The sequence below is a fragment of the Trichechus manatus genome, unplaced genomic scaffold, assembly GCF_000243295.1.
Source record: "Trichechus manatus latirostris isolate Lorelei unplaced genomic scaffold, TriManLat1.0 scaffold00028, whole genome shotgun sequence".
In the NCBI taxonomy this organism is placed as follows: domain Eukaryota; kingdom Metazoa; phylum Chordata; class Mammalia; order Sirenia; family Trichechidae; genus Trichechus; species Trichechus manatus.
The window spans coordinates 22,116,894-22,131,015 of record NW_004443964.1 but is presented as its reverse complement, the minus strand read 5'-3'; the positions used below and the strand labels follow the sequence as shown (position 1 = coordinate 22,131,015).

The 14,122-nt window shown below is 39.2% G+C and overlaps 1 protein-coding gene across 4 annotated transcripts in view; it reads right to left on the bottom strand.

The window, feature by feature from the left end:
* Positions 1–13,848, bottom strand: part of GPATCH8 (G-patch domain containing 8) — a 111,697-nt gene extending 97,849 nt beyond the window's left edge. Inside the window, exon 1 of one of the 4 annotated variants that reach the window (XM_012554945.1) lies at positions 13,543–13,848. Coding sequence is in view for 3 of the 4 variants with exons in the window: in XM_004374291.2 (XP_004374348.1) it covers positions 13,543–13,587 (45 nt within the window). In the remaining variant the exon portion in view is untranslated. The remainder of the gene's footprint in view (positions 1–13,542) is intronic. The other 3 variants (XM_004374291.2, XM_023729405.1, XM_023729406.1) reach the window with 3 other exon arrangements.
* Between the last annotated feature and the right edge of the window lie 274 nt (positions 13,849–14,122).

Below are 14,122 nucleotides of genomic sequence, written 5' to 3'. Positions count from 1 at the left end.
GACTAGAACACAGGACAGAGCAACCAGATATCAACCCAGACAGGGAAGTCACAAAAGTAAATCAAAGCTAAAACACTGAAAATAGGGAAACAGATGTCAGTATGTAAAAGATGACAACATTAAAACAAAAAAGAGGGACTTAAAAAATACAGACATAGATTTTTCATATGGAGAGGAAGTCAAGGCCATATAAAGAAATAAAAGACTGGTATACACTTAGAAAAATAGGGGTAAATATTAAGGTAACCACAAAGGAAACTAATAATCCTACAAGTCAAAATAAAAAACTAGAGAAATAAACTCAGCAAACACAAAATCAACCACAATGAAAAACATGAAAAGAAAATACATAAAGAAAAACAACTCAGCACAGAAAATTAAGTGGAAAAAAGAAACTGAACACACAAAAAAAGACATCAAAATGACAGCACTAAACTCATACCTATCAATAATTACGCTGAATGTAAATGGGCTAAATGCACCAGTAAAGAGACAAAGAGAGGCAGATTGGATAAAAAAACATGATCCGTCTATATGCTGCCTACAAGAGACACACCTTAGACTTAAAAACACAAACAAACTAAAACTCAAAGGATGGGAAAAAATATATCAAGCAAACAACACTCAAAGAAGAGCAGGAGTGGCAATATTACTTTCCGACAAAATAGACTTTCAAGCAAAATCCACCACGAAAGATAAGGAAGGACACTATATAATGATTAAAGGGTCAATACACCAGGAGAACATAACTATAATAAATACTTACGCACCCAACGACAGGGCTCCAAAATACATAAACTCTAACAGCACTGAAAAAGAGAGAGACAGCTCCACAATAATAGTAGGAGACTTCAACACACCACTTTTGGTGAAGGACAGAACATCCAGAAAGAAGCTCAATAAAGACACAGGAGATCTAAATGCCACAATCAACCAACCTGATCTCATAGCACACATACAGAACACTCCACCCAACAGCAGCCAAGTATACTTTCTTTTCCAACACACATGGAAAATTCTCCAGAACAGACCACATATTAGGCCATAAAGCAAGCCTTAATAGAATCCAAAGCATCGAAATATTACAGAGCATCTTTTCTGACCATAAAGCCATAAAAGTAGAAATCAGTAACAGAAAAAGCAAGGAAAAAAAATCAAACACATTGAAACTGAACAACACCTTGCTCAAAAACTACTGGATTACAGAAGAAATTAAGGATGGAATAAAGAAATTCGCAGAATCAAATGAGAATGAAAACACATTCTATCAGAACCTTTGGGACACAGCAGAAGCAATGCTCAGAGGTCATTTCATAGCAATAAATGCACACATCCAAAAAGAAGAAAGGGCCAAAAATCAAAACGTTAACCCTACAACTCAAACAAGCAGAAAGAGAGCAGCAAAAGAAGCACTCAGGTGCCAAAAGAAAGGAAATAATAAGAATTAGAGCAGAATTAAATGAAATAGAGAATAGGAAAAACAACTGAAAGAGATAACAAGACCAAAAGCTGGTTCTTTGAAAAGATCAACAAAATCAAACTACTGGCCAAACTGACAAAAGAAAAACAGGAGAGGAAGCAAATAACCCAAATAAGAAATGACATGGGCAACAGCACAATAGACCTAACTTAAATCAAAAGAATCATTAACAGACTACTATGAAAAATTGCACTCTAACAAATTTGAAAACCTAGAGGAAATGGACAAATTTCTAGAAACTAACTACCTAAACTAACACAAACAGAGGTAGAACAACTAAATAAACCCATAACAAAAGAAGAGACTGAAAAGGTAATTTAAAAACTCCCTACAAAGAAAAAGCCCTGGCCCTGACGGTTTCCCTGGAGAATTCTACCGAACTTTCAGAGAAGAGTTAACACCACTACTACTAAAAGTATTTCAGAGCACAGAAAAGATGGAATACTCCCAAACTCATTCTACAAAGCCAGCATAACCTTGATAATAAAACCAGGTAAAGACACCACAAAAAAAAGAAAATTACCGACCAATATCCCTCACGAACATTGATGCAAAAATCCTCAACAAAATTCTAGCCAATAAAATTCAAGAACATATCAAAAAAATAATCTACCATGACCGAGTGGGATTTATACCAGGTATGCAGGGATGGTTCAACATTAGAAAAACAATCAATGTAATCTATCACATAAAACAAAAGACAAGAACCAAATGATCTTATCAATTGATGCAGAAAAGGCATTTGACAGAGTCCAACACCCATCCATGATAGTAACTCTCAGCAAAATAGGAATAGAAGGGAAATTCTTCAACGTAATTTAAGGGCATTTATACAAAGCCAACAGCCAACATCATCCTAAATGGAGAGAATCTGAAAGCATTCCCCTTGAGAACGGAACCAGACAAGGATGCCCTTTATCACCACTCTTATTCAACACTGTGCTGGAGGTCCTAGCCAGAGCAATTAGGCTTGAAAAAGAAATAAAAGGCATTCAAATTGGTAAGGAAGAAGTCAAAGTATCTCTATTTGCAGATGATATGATTTTATACACAGAAAACCCCAAAGAATCTACAAGAAAGCTACTGGAACTAACAGAAGATTTCAGCAAAGTATCAGGATACAAGATAAACATACAAAAATCAGTTGGATTCCTCTACATCAGCGAAGAGAATTTCAAAGAGGAAACCACCAAATCCATACCATTTACAATAGCCCCCAAGAATAAATCTAACCAGAGACATAAAAGACTTATACAAAGAAAACTACAAGACACTACTGCAAGAAACCAAAATAGACCTGCCTAAGTAGAAAAACATACCTTGCTCATGGATAGGAAGACTCAACACTGAAAATGTCAATTCTACCCGAAGCGATCTAGATACAATGCAATCCCGATCCAAATTCCAATGGCATTTTTTAAGGAGATGGAGAAAATCACCAACTTCATATGGAAAGGGAGGAGGCCCAGATCAGTAAAGCATTACTGAAGAAGAAGAACAAAGTGGGAGGCCTCACACTACCTGATTTTAGAACCTATTATACTGCCACAGTAGTCAAAACAGCCTGGTACTGGTACAACAGATACATAGACCAATGGAACAGAATTGAGAATCCAGACATAAATTCATCCACCTATGAGCAGCTGATATTTGACAAAGGCCCAAAGTCCATTAAATGGGGAAAAGACAGTCTCTTTTAACAAATCGTGCTGGCATAACTGGATATCCATCTGCATAAAACTGAAACAAGACCCATACCTCACAACATGCACAAAAACTAACTCAAAATGGATCAAAGACCTAAACATAAAATTGAAAACAATAAAGATCATGGGAGAAAAAATAGGGACAATGCTAGGAGCCCTAATACATGGTGTAAACAGAATACAAACCATAAGTAACAATGCACAAACACCAGAAGAGAAACTAGACAACTGGGAGCTCCTAAAAATCAAACCCTATGCTCATCAAAAGACTTCACCAAAAGAGTCAAAAGACAATCTACAGACTAGGAAAAAAATTTTGGCTGCGACCAATCCGATCAGCATCTAATCTCTAAAATCTACAAGATACTGCAAAACCTTAAGAACAAAAAGACAACCCAATCAAAAAATGGGCAAAGGATATGAACAGGCACTTCACCAAAGAAGACATTCAGGCGGCTAACAGATACATGAGGAAATGTTCACAATCATTAGCCATTAGAGAAATGCAAATCAAAACTACAATGAGATACCATCTCACCTCATCAAGGCTAGCATTAATCCAAAAAACACAAAATAAATGCTGGAGAGGTTGTGGAGCGACTGGAACACTTATACATTGTTGGTGGGAATGTAAAATGGTACAATCACTTTGGAAATCAATTTGGCGCTTTCTTAAAAGCTAGAAATAGAAGTACTATACGATCCAGCAATCCCACTCCTTGGAATATACCCTAAAGAAATAAGAGCTGTCACACAAATAGATATACGCACACCCATGTTCACTGCAGCACTGTTCACAATAGCAAAAAGAGGGAAACAACCGACATGCCCATCGACGGATGAATGGATAAACAAATTATAGTATATTCACACAATGGAATACTACGCAACGATAAAGAACAACAACAAATCCGTGAAACATCTTGTATCATGGAGGAATCTGGAAGGCATGCTGAGTGAATTCAGTCAGTTGCAAAAGGGCAAATATTGTGTAAGACCACTAGTATAAGAAGTCAAGAAAAGGTTTAAACACAGAAGAAAATATTCTTTCATCATTACGAGGGTGGGGAGGGAAGGAGAGAGGTATTCACTAACTAGATAGTAGATAAGAATTATTTTAGATGAAGGGAAGGACACACACTACAGGGAACGTCAGCACAATTGGACTAAACTAAAGCTAAGAAGTTTCCTGAATACAACCAAGCACTTCGAGGGACTGAGTATCAGGGGCAGGGGTCAGGGGACCATGGTTTCAGGGGACATCTAGGTCAACTGGCATAACAAAGTTTATTAAGAAAATGTTCTGCATCCCACTGTGGTTAGTGGCATCTGGGGTCTTAAAAGCTAGCAAGCAGCCATCTAAGATGAATCAATTGGTCCCAACCCACCTGGAGTAAAGGAGAATGAAGAACACCCAAGACACAAGGAAAATATTAGCCCAACAGACAGAAAGGGCCACATAAACCAGAGTCTTCAACAGCCTGAGACCAGAAGAACTAGACGGTGCCCGGCTACCACCAATGACCACCCTGACAGGGAACACAACAGAGAGTCCCTGATGGAGCAGGAGAAAAGTGGGGTGCAGAACTCAAACTCTAGTAAAAAGACCAGACTCAATGGTTTGATTGAGACTAAAGAGACCCCGGAAGACACGGCCCCCAGACTCTCTGCTAGCCCAAAACTAAAACCATTCCCGAGGCCAACTCTTCAGACAAAGATTAGACTGGACTATAGGACATAAAATGATACTCTTGAAGAGTGTGCTTCTTAGCTCAAGTAGATACATGAGACTAAATGGGCAGCGCTTGTCCAGAGGCGAGATGAGAAGGCAGAGAGGGTCAGGAGCTGGTTGAATGGACATGGGAAATCCAGGGTAGAAAGGAGGAGTGTGCTATCACAGTATAGGGAGAGCAACTAGGGTCACGTAACAATGTGTGTATAAATTTCTGTATGAGAAACTAACTTGAATTGTAAACTTTCACTTAAAGCACAATAAAAAAAAAAAATTACAGCTTTGGGAATCCTATGGGGCAGTTCTACTGTGTCCTATAGTCACTATGAGTTGGAATTGGCTCAATAGCAACAGGTTCGTCTGTCTGTTTTATAGTCAAGACCTAAAGTACCAAATTAATTTACTTTGATCAGCACTTCCTTCAAAAGGTCCCTAGGTGGCGCAAATGGTTTGTGCTCGACTACAAACCTAAGGATTGGCAATTCAAACACACCCATCAGAACAATGAAAGAAAGTCCTGCAGATCTTCTTCTGTTAAGATTACAGCCAAAAACAACTCTATGCAGCAGTTCTACTCTGCAGCCCAGAGTCACCATGAGTCGGAAACAAATCAACGGCAATGGGTTTGGGGCTTTTTTGGACTTCAGAAAAGATGAAAAATAAAGCTTCTGTGTCCTCGTTAACTATGGGAAAATAGTGTTACATGAATTATAAGACATAACTACTGATTTAGCCAACAAGCATTACTTAAATGTCAGTCACAAAAGATTATCAATATATAGGTAGAGATAGAATGGTGACACAATGTGAAGTGTAACCAATGTTACTGAACTGTTAATGTAGAAATTATGAATGAATGTATGTTTGGTTGTGTACATTAACACCAAAAATAAACCAACTATTTTAAAAAATGATCAATGACTTTTTCCTATTACAACTTTAAACTGGGAGCCATTTTAAATGTCAATCCTATAAAACACTGAGATGAATTGTAATTCCCCTTTGAAATAAATGTAACTGCAAAAAAGAAGCAAGGATAATAACAAATAATTGTTCAGAACTTCATGACATGAAATCAAATGCAATAATATTACAAAGATACTTTCTGGTTGCTTGAATGACACACAGCACAGGATTTACTTCCCTCAAAACTGTCGGTAAAAGAAGAATAAAGGCAAATAACAGGAAACTCCATGTATGTACCCTAACAACTTTAATTCCTTACTATTTATAGCACTTAGAGGCCCTAGGTGGTTGCTGCAAATGGTTAACATGCTCAGCTGCTAACCAAAAGGTTGTCGTTTCCAGACTCCCAGAGATATCTTGAAGAAAGGCCTAGCAATCTATTTCTGAAAAATCAGCCATTAAAAACTCTATGGAGCACAGTTCTACTGTAACAGACATGGGGTCACCATGAGTCAGAATCGACTTGATAGCAACTGGTTCTCTAACAGTATCTGTGTTTCTGCTTTTATCATATCATCTTTGATAATGATAAACTCGGGGGCAATTCCCCTTTTATTTAAAATTGTCACAATCATCCAAGGTAAGTACTCTAAAGGTTTAATTACTTTGAAAGTAGTATACAATTATTGTTAGTAGGATGAAATTAAGGAGCCCTGGTGGCACAGTGGTTAAAGCACTCAGCTGCTGACCGAAAGGTCTAGTGGTTCCAACCCACCAGCAACTTCTAGGCAGGAAGACATGGAAGTCTGCTTCTGTAAAGATTACAGCCTTGGAAACCCTATGGGGCAGTTCTACTCTATCCTACAGAGTCGCTATGAGTTGGAATTGACTCGAGGGCAATGGGTCAGATCTCCCTTTCAGGATGAAATTATTCTTTTACTACTAAATAATATTGACCTGTATAGTGAAAGCGAGGTAGAATTGTAAGATTTGGTTGTATACTGGTGTTCTGTAATACTGTGAGGTTTGGGTTAATCTAAGTATTTGGATGTTTATTATCAAGCAATTCAGAAGTACTTTGGAATTAACAATTCTTAATTAACTTTTAATTAAACTCTTAGATGTTGCAGTAGAAGTCAAAAAGTCAAGAGGCAGGTGTTATTTTAAAAAGACCACTGGACAAAATACTGGAGAACCAGGTTGATTTAATACAGACGTTCAGAACTGACAGTCATTTTTTAGCATTTATTCGTTCCTAGAATTTAAACAACAACAACAAAAAAAGCTGGTATCAAGTTGACTCCAACATGGCGACCTCATGTGTGTCAGAGTAAAACTGTGTTCCAATAGCTGATTATTGAGAAGTAGATCACCAGGCTTTTCTTCCGAGGCACCTCTGGGTGGACCTGAAATGCCAACCTTTTGGTTAGTAGCCAAGCTAACCATCTACACCAACCAGGGACTCCAGTTTTATCTACAGCACTTATCAAAACATTATGTGCTACTATCTATGTAACAAGGAGCCCTTGGTGGCACAATGGTTAGGCACTCCGCTGCTAACCAAAAGGCTGGCAGTTGAACCTACCCAGCGGCTCTGCGGGAGAAAGACCTGGCAATCTGCTTCTGTAAAGATTACAGTCAAGAAAACCTTCTGGGGTAGTTCTACTCTATCACATGGGGGTTTGTTATGAGTTGGAATTGACTTGACAGCACCCAGCAACAACATCATCTACATTCCATGCCAGAGTAACTTTAGCTACTTTTTCTTCCCATACATTCCTAAATTAGGTATAAAATACTAAATCAACTTATTTAATTCCCAAAGAAATCCTTTAGTAAAAGCATGACAATACAGTATATTCCTTCTTTCAGCCTAGGCATATTTAACTTTTTTCATTTACTAATACAATATGCATTCAGCACATCTGGTTAGACTTTCAGTTAAGTGAACAATTCACTTTTTATAAGTGGAAACTCATTACAACATCTGGTATTCAATGCAATATCAAATCAATGACTTCTTTCAGTATTTGTGGTGGTCGTTTGTAACTCCTTTGGTAATTACCATGAATCAGCCTTCACTTAACACTAAATGGCAATGCTTATGAAAAGAAAATTAATGCCAGACAAAGAACCACAAAGTACCAAGTTGTTTCAAGGAAGAAAATTTAATAGAATTCAAGAACTGGATATCTACCCTCAAGCTAGAATCTATTTTCATGAATAAATTATTAGAAACTTACTAAGTCATAAGAACAAAGATGAACCGTCTATACAGATTTCAGATCCATAATTTAAGATCTCATGAACTTCTGCTACTTCTTTTCAGAAAATGGTAATCTTGCCCAAATCAGGAAAACAGACTATCCTTTTTTCTTTTTATCATGAACCCAAATAGATATCACATGCAAATGTATCTCAGCTGTGAAGCAGCATAATCAGGATAGCTGGTTATATGTGTTTAATTTTCTTTTTAAGTCACAAATTTTACTTTTAGTTATATAACTTACAAAGACCTGAGAAAACGTGATAAATGAATCCCTCTGGTGTACTCTAATGAGAGTTGTGTGGCATGTATAGAAGAAAAGGAAAGAAGACAACAGGGATACCTGTGTTTCTACAAAAATTTTTATTGCACTAGAACAATCCTGAAATAATCAGCCTAAAAGCAGTGTATCTGTCCAGATCTGTTTCTTCTCGGTTTCCCAGGCCCACTTTGAGAACAAAATAAATAGGTACACCATCGCATGAAGCCCTATGATCGCAATTCTTGCCAACCCCATTCTTCCCCCAAAGCAAATTAAAATGCTTTTCTTTGTGATGTTATTCCTTGCTGTTCCCCATATTTTTAAAGCATTTTGCCTGAAGTATACCCTTTACCTTTCAAATCAACTCCAGGGAGCCTTCCCTTATGCTGACCTTACTTTGGTCACTCCTGATCCTCTGAGAATGTACTAACCAATAACAGTATTATTTGCGTTTGCTAATAATCATGTCAAGTCGTCATCAGTATTTTGAAATTATGGTCCTAGATGGTGCAGACAGTTTGAGCTCAACTGCTACCCTAAAAGTTGGTGGTTCAAACCCACTCAGCTATATCACAGAAGAAAAGACCTGGCTATCTGTTTCCATTAGGGTAACAGCCAAGAAAAAGAAAAGCCTGTGGGACAGTTCTACTCTGTAACACATGGGAACACCATGAGCTGGAAATGACTCTACCGCAACTAACAACAATTTTGAAATTGTTACAACTAGGGTTCTAATCCTTTCTACCTATCATACTACGGGAAAGGAAGTAGTAATAATTTTGCATAAGTGTCAGTATCCCAAGCAAAGCTGATAGTGATTTTCAGGCTAGCGGCAGCTCTTCCAGATGACAGCAAGGAAGACCCAGGCAACAGAGATTAAAACACTTGTCCATGTGTCATCTCTGGCATGCCTGCATTAGACTGCCACCTCTTTTACATAGTACCACATAGAATATATACTAATATGCTTCCATTATCTATGTCTTTTAAAACTATAAAGCTCCTAACTTAATGGTTTCAACTAAAATTTCCTGAAGGTCACATCCTGTTATCATACGTGAAACACAAAGAACAATACTACAAACACACTACATAAAAGTAATACATGACTTGCTTATTGCTATTTGCCATTATGATTATTTACATAGATTATAGAAAGTTCTTGGGCAATTTTTATATTTTTATTATGACTTTTAAGACATTTCTTGCTCTCTCATGGCCTTCTCACTTATTTAGCTATTACCATAGCTCCTTTCATTAGAAATCTAATACAAACAAGAAAGCAACATTCAAATCAAGACAGAATGAGAGGCGACTCTAAATCATCAGTCCTCTGCAGGTACACAAACTGAAGACTACGTCCTCACTAGCATGAGCCATCACCATTAATAGCTGCGCAACGACAAAATGCTAAGCACCATGTCTTAATAACACTTTATAGCTCTACAGCACTGTACAAATAAAACTTTCTCTAATGAACCTACAATTCACAGTGTAAATGCACTTTTATCTTAAATTATATTACATATTTTCCATTAGTTTGTATGACATTTCAATCTGTAAACAGATAAGCCGCAATCTAGTAAATGCAGGCAGAAGTCATGTCTCATTCTGAAAACGAGGTCAGATTCTTAAAGGAGTAGTTAAAACTCTTGAAACTTTTTTTTTGTTTTTTAATAAACACATCAGCCTAGATCACAAACATTTCCAAAGATCTAATACCATTTAAAAAGGCTAAACAAAATGACGTTTAAACTAAAACAACACTAAACAATACATCTTCTATGACACAGTGGGTAACTTATCACTATCAGGAGACTCCTTAGAAACCCTTAGGAGACCAAGAAACATATCTGGACAAAACAGAATAGGACAACAAGTGTAATTGTATCAACTCTCTAAAGCTCACTTACTCTTTGTGACCTATAAGTTTATCCTCCACATTTGATGACTCAATTACAGTTATATAAAATACATAATTGCCAGCAGAGATTGTATAGCTTAATGGTCATCACCACAGGGTTCAGAAGTCAAAAATCCCACGTCTGAATCCAAGCTCTGCCTTTTACCAGATGTATGTACTTGGCCAAGTTACTTAACTCTCTGTGCCTCAGCTGTCTCATTTGAAGACAAGAGTAATAACAGTACCTACCTCTTGAGGTTATTCTGAAAATTATGAGATGATACGTGTTAAGCCTGTAAAACAATGCCTGTTTATTATAGTAAAACTACCAAAATTTAAAAAAAAAAAGTATGTCCTGATAACTATTACTTTCTATATTCATAAATGCTTCCAACGGCATACCATAGTTAAGCTTCTTGCTATATTATACAAAACACCTTTGAAATCAACGCCACCAAATCCATAAGCCCATCTCTCTGACTCCATACTAAGCTCAAGAGACAACAAACTCGCCAACATTTATTTACACGTGCCAAAGACTGAAATTTTACAGTTCTAAATTATCTTCCCAAAATAAAGGCCATGAAAACAACAGTCATCTACAACTTTTCAGAGAAGATGGCACAAAGAAACTTCCAGTGCTATCAGAAGATGTTTAAAGGAACCACCAAAACCTGTTGCCGTCAAGTCGATTCCAACTCATAGTGACCCTAGAGGACAGAGTAGAACTCCCCCATAGAGTTTCCAAGCACCGGCTGGTGGATTCGAACTGCCAACCTTTTGGTTAGCAGCCGTACCACTTAACCACTACACCACCAGGGTTTCTGTTTAAAGGAACAGGACCTATCTACTATGTTTGGAAACCTACTTTGTATTTTTCAAGCCTATTATCACAAATAAAATAGCCACAATATTCAGTGGCTTCGCCTTATTTATCACTTAAAAACCTGAAAAGGAGGCCACACTTAATTTTTTTTTTTTTTTTTTTGGTAGGATATAATCTACATTTAATTTTGAATAACCTGAACTTGAAAAATGTTCACATACACCATACCAAGAGTATCCTATTACATTACATTCTCCTCTCCAAGAACTTTAAATCAAAGGACATTCTTAGTGAAAGTCAATCTGTTTTTCCTTCTATTAAAACAGAGAAAATACCACTTTAAGTATTTTTAAATGAATTTTCTGCAGAAATGTTAGCACAATAATTTACAAAAATTTTAACATCTCCTGTCTAAAAGATTTCCATTCCCAATAGTCTATTAACCCAAAATGCTATGACATCTACATAAAAAAAAACAAACATTTCCCTGGCTGACCAAATACAAACCAAAAAACCACACCCACTGCCATCGAGTCCATTCCAATTCATAGCAACTCCACAGGATAGAGAACTGCCCCACAGGGTTTCCAAGGAGCAGCTGGTGGATTCAAACTGCTGACCTTTCGGTAGCAGCCGAAACTCTTAATCACTGCGCCACCAGGGCGCCTGACCCAATACAGGAGTTGGTTATTTCAATACAAGAGCAGGAAATAAACCTAAAATACATGTAGTACCTTCAAAGGACTACCAAGCAACCAAAAGCAGGTTTTACATAAATCCAACTAAAACATCACAGGGTCATCCACTAGGTATCGAAACACTAGAAGCTAACCTCAATTTTTTCAAGTGACAGCATTCATACTCTGCTACCCATGGTTTTCAAAACCTTCTTTCAAGGCCCTGCAAACTCTGTGTGTGTGTGTTTTTTAAAGCCTGCTGGCATTCTGTGGTTGATAGCCATTTTTCCTTAAAACTTAAGTGTCCATATTTATCTATTTTCAGTTTTATTAGGTCACCTTGAAATTCTCACCTCTGAAAAGTATTTCAAGACGTTATCAATTTGTCTCTTTAAAAATTACCAATAAAGTCCACATAAATTGCAGCCTATTCATGTTGTATGGTGTTTACTAAGAAGTGATCTTTCTCAGAAATCAAATGGCCCATATGAACTGCTTCAAACTTCCGTGGGCCTGCATCATATCCTTAAAACACCTTGAGATCCTATACTGTGTGCTGCAGCTATACAGCAGGCGCATGATCACAAGGCTTTTCAACAGCCCCAGATCCCTTACTGCTGCAAAACTTCTCATAAGCGTTTTATGTACTAAACAGAGTCTGTTGAAAACCTAACCCGTTCATCTCAGGGAATTCAAATCCCTCAAACTGCCTTCTGAAACACATTTAGAGTATGCTCGTGTTGCTTTAAAAGGAAGATCTGCAGCGGGATAAAAACTTGAGTTCTGATGTTCATCCCCTGACCCAAATTGCTGTTGCCCGGCTATGCGGTAGTAATGCAGTGGTTTCTCTGACACTCAGAATGTATTTTACCGTAGAAATAGCCAATCTCTACTAAATCCCTCTTAGTCTCGGAGATTTCCACGGTAACAATACTCAACAGTAAGGTACTGTAAACAATCAGAAGACAAGTTATTCTAAATTGGTCTTATTTTTTCCTTAATAATGCTTGCCATCACAAGGACATTTTTCCACACCAACATCTGCAACTGGAGAAAGAAAAATCGAGCTTTTGGCACCAGTTTTCACATGCTCGTAAAGTCCATTTATCATGCTCCCCCAAATCTTCTTTCGAGATAGGATCTGGGGTTGACTGAGCTTACATCGACCACAGTCCTATAACTTAAACAGCTGTCCAAGTCCAATTAACGGCCTGCTAACAACAACATTTATGCCCGGTGAAATCTCAATGTCTGGCTAACCAGGAACGCGTCTGATCACCCTTTTTGCAGGCGAGGAAACAGAAAAATGGGCAAAGAAAGGGATTTATTATCATAGTGAGGAAAGAGAGAAGGGCCCAAGAAGATTCGTATTAGCGAAATCCAGGGGTTCGGAAGCCCTGGCCTCAGCAATACTCGCCCCAAATCCTCGCAACCCAACCCTCTTTCCCCCGGGGAGTCAGCCCTGCGCCTCCACAGGCCCGGCAGCCCCGAAGGGCGCACAACCCCCACTGCGCCCAGGCGGGGGTTCCGAAAGCCGAAGCCCATACAGGTTGAAACCGTAGACCCGGCGGCCTGAGTTTAAGAGGTCAGAGAATGCGGGTGAGAGAAGATGCGGCCTCGCCTCAAGCTGGGAGGCCCCTTGAGAAATCGGAGATAGGAAGACGGCGAGCCGGTTCGGAAGCCGAAGCAGAGCCTGGCAGGAAAGAGATCTAGGAGCCAGGGATGAAGAAGGTTCCAGGCTCGGCCAGCGCCTTCCCCGGGTCCTCGGCGGCGCCCGTGTTTACCTGAAAATCTCGGTCCTCGTTGAAGCGGGAGAAGCGGTCCGCCATTTTGCCGCCTTCACTCCTCTCAGGACGACGCTCTCCGGTTCGCTCCTTCCCTCCCGCGACACCCGCCCCCTCTGCTTTCCCTCCCCCGTTCCCCGCCTCCTCCGACGCCCACCGGACGCGCGCAGGCGAGAGAGGAAGGGAAAGAGTGAATGAGCGAGAACGCGCGTCTCGACAGAAGGCCCGCCCGCGCAGGCGCCTTCCAGCCTCGGAGGCGGAACCTTCCCTCGCGTCCCCGCTCAGCGCGCGGCCCAGAGCAACCCCAGCGGCTACGCGTGCGGACTCGCGCCCGAGGCCGGCAAGCGCTTCCGGAGGGAAAGGTCAGAAGAGGCACGGTGGGGATGAGTCGGGCTGTTTTTCCTACTGCTCACTTCCCGGTTTACGATCCTCTTTTTTACCCTCCTGGCTCCTTGTGTATGAAGACGTCCACCGTCTACTTTGTTGATCAAATAACAGCGTAATATAGTGGTTGAAACCACGGGCTTTAGAGCCATTCTACTTTGTTTCAAATCCTGGTTTGCCCTGAGGATAAATGGTG